Raw genomic sequence first — 3065 nt, forward strand, 5'->3', positions numbered from 1 at the left:
TTGGTGGCAACTGCAGCTTAGGACTGTCTTGTAAATTAGCAAAATACTACAATTGTATATTCCGGATACGGGACATCGTTCTTCTGTCGGCCAGATATTTTTGAAGTTTGATTTACTCTCCTCTGAACAACGGTGGTTCCTTCTTGTCCGTTAAAACATACAAATAATAATGCTTTCTGCGCCTGCTTTCGGATGGTCGTTGTTTGGTCTACTGCCTCGCGTAGTTACCCGTACCTTGAGACTTTATCCGCTTTAGCGTTTCATTGGGAACCGGACTGAATCGCGGTGTTTATTCAGTTTATATGCAGCATTGCACGCGGAGTACTGTATTCCGTAACAAAACTATTCTGGCAAACAGAGTGAGGTAAGCTTCTGAGGATAGCTTTTCTTGTTTCGAATTGGAGCATTTAATTGGGCACTGGTAATTACTTTCAAATTCGTATTTGCAGATTGCGTTCGCCTTACCTGGCTGACATTGGTTCTATGTCTCGTGTGCATAGTAAATTGCAGCGTGAAGTTCTTCGGCTCTATCGTGATCTTTTACGTAGTGTAACTCCCAGACCCGTAAGCGGGGACACTGAACCACAGAATCGTCCAGAACTCGCATCCCTCCGCCAGTCCATCCGGAACGAATTTCGAAGACAGGCAAGTCTGTACAAACGAACTGACATATTGCAAATTGAGGCAGCGTTGCGAAGAGGTCATCGTCGTCTAGAAGATTTGAACAGTGGCACAGTTGATCGTCTCGCACGAATTCAACGAACGCAGGAATCGCCGAAGAAAACTTCCTGATCGGATAGTATGTCCAATCAATTGCTTTTGCAACGTATAGTCCGAACGCTTTCGCCACCGAGGGAAACTGGCCTAATTGGCGCCTTCGCTTATGGATCTGTGGCTTTTCCGCAACATGGCAGACCCTGTTCAGATTCCCAACTTGATTTGATCCTTATTGTCCGTGACCCAGAACGCTGGCATGTTCAGAACGCAAGCCGCTATCCCATGCACTACAGCTTTCTCATGAGAAACAACCCGCGGTTTTTTGTCCGAACTATTCTTTCCCGTTTCCCTGGTCCACAAATTTTGTACAACCCATTTATACCTTGGTTTGATGAGTGTGAAGGTAAACAGCTGCGACTCAAATATGGTGTAGTCGGTCATGCTAAGATTGAACAAGATCTTGAGTCGTGGTCCAGTTTGTACCTTGCTGGTCGTTTGCACAAACCAGTCTTATGGATCCCCCTAGGAGACGAACAGCCTCCCTCAGATTCAGTGCGTAACCTCAACAAACTGGTCTCCAACAATCTCCTGGCGGCTATGTCGTACGTTTTGTTACAGGTTAACCCGTCTCGTCCTTTCTTGACTGAATTCGAATTGTTTCGTGCTATTACATCAATATCCTATGATGGGGATTGGCGTATGCTCGTGGGCGAAGACAAAAATAAGGTTGACCGTATAGTTACTGGCCAAGAGCGACTCTCTCGCTTTCAAAGTTTATACTCTACTACCCTCGCTCATCCTTCTTTATCGAAACACGTTGGTCTCCTGCCGACCGATGCGACGAGTGCGGCAAATGAGGTGCATTTTTCTCAACCGCCGGATTCCAAAGATGTTGTTATGTCGCTGCTGAACAACATCCCGACTGATGTTTGCAGACGAGCTCTCCCGGGCCGTCGATTTTGGAACTGCGACCCACGGGAAGTATTAGCTGAAATCTCGGCTGTGGAACGACAATTACGCCTTCGGCGAACAGTGCGACGAATTGTTATGCTTTCTAGTGTTCAGCAGACGGCCTTTAGTATCTGCACTACTGGCCCTGTACGTTCAGTCCTCTATGCTAAGGAAAAGCTGAGAAAGATGTTAGCCAGCCTTGGTCTTTTGAACTGGTAGCGATGAGGGTTTTTGCATTTGTTGCATTATTTCACCGGTTTTTAAATTTTTGATTCAGTAGTATTCCCCAGATTTGCTTTGTGATAGATGCGATTTGCTGATAATTCTTGTTTCTTTTTATTGGAACCCAACCATTTGGAGTACCCTGAAAATCGCAACGTTACTCGGAACTAGCGGTTGCTACCAGCACTACATGCTATGAAATGCTCAGATGTTATTTGCTAGAATAGATTCAAGTCTGCATGTGAAAACACGTGGTTGAATTTCATGATCCTATGAGTATTGACTCAGGGGCTAAAGTTGGAGATATGTTTGATTTCCTCAGTTAAGCTGGGACTCAAGAGAAGTTTACAGAATAGAAGAGGGCTGTCTTTTTCTTTCTATACCGTGGGAATTTGACCGAGATTTTCACATATATCTTACTTATGGAGGATGCCCTGTACTGAGTTTTATCAGTAGGTTGCACAGAAATGGTGTGCGTATTTTCCTGAAAACTTTCGAAAACTTGTCTGTCGTTAAGAGGGTCGAAACGATCGAATTACGCACAGATTCGCTTCTTACTGGTTTCAAATGAATGTTCGCCGATCTTCGCGATCGATTCGTGCTTAGGTCAACAGTGAACGCTTTCGATCCATCAATACAGTATTCGGCTTCAGCTGCGTGTTTTAGCCTCATTCATTCGTGGTGGCAACATCCCAATACTATTGCCTATTTTTTGCTTACATTCGAGATGGTGCACGCGCTTTTGCGTGTGGCACATACAGTCTGTCGATTGTTAAAGTGCTTCTACCAAAATCCTAGTGAATATGACAGCGGCCTATCACAATAGACAACAGATTGTCTTTCACTAAAAAGCGTCATCGTTTTCCATGTTCATTGCATGAATGCCGTTCCGCCATTAACAGGTAGACTGTAGGGTGAATTGGACGTAACATTTTTATCATCAAATGTGTATTAAACATTTAGTGCATGGATGTGGTGCCGTTTTTCGAAAAAAATGGCTACTCTTTGTTTAGATCCTGAGCTGTTTCGAGTTTCGTAAGGATTTATGTGATGATGTCTCTGCAAGAAGCATTTCTGCCATAGTGGACTTCATTGTTAGCAAGCTGTCCCAACTATGAAGATGATAACCCTCCAATAATCAGCTTGACCCATTGTGCTGCGAGTCCGATGAGTAT

At 44.3% G+C, this 3065-nt stretch overlaps 1 protein-coding gene across 1 annotated transcript; it reads left to right on the plus strand.

Annotated features, from left to right (window-relative positions):
• Positions 1-801: 801 nt before the first annotated feature.
• Positions 802-1887, plus strand: T265_08980 (hypothetical protein; the record flags this gene model as incomplete). The annotated part of the gene is made up of 1 exon (XM_009174930.1): positions 802-1887. The coding sequence occupies one exon, from the start codon at positions 802-804 to the stop codon at positions 1885-1887; it is 1086 nt and encodes a 361-aa protein (XP_009173194.1).
• Between the last annotated feature and the right edge of the window lie 1178 nt (positions 1888-3065).

The sequence above is a fragment of the Opisthorchis viverrini genome, assembly GCF_000715545.1.
Source record: "Opisthorchis viverrini unplaced genomic scaffold opera_v5_250, whole genome shotgun sequence".
NCBI lineage: Eukaryota > Metazoa > Platyhelminthes > Trematoda > Opisthorchiida > Opisthorchiidae > Opisthorchis > Opisthorchis viverrini.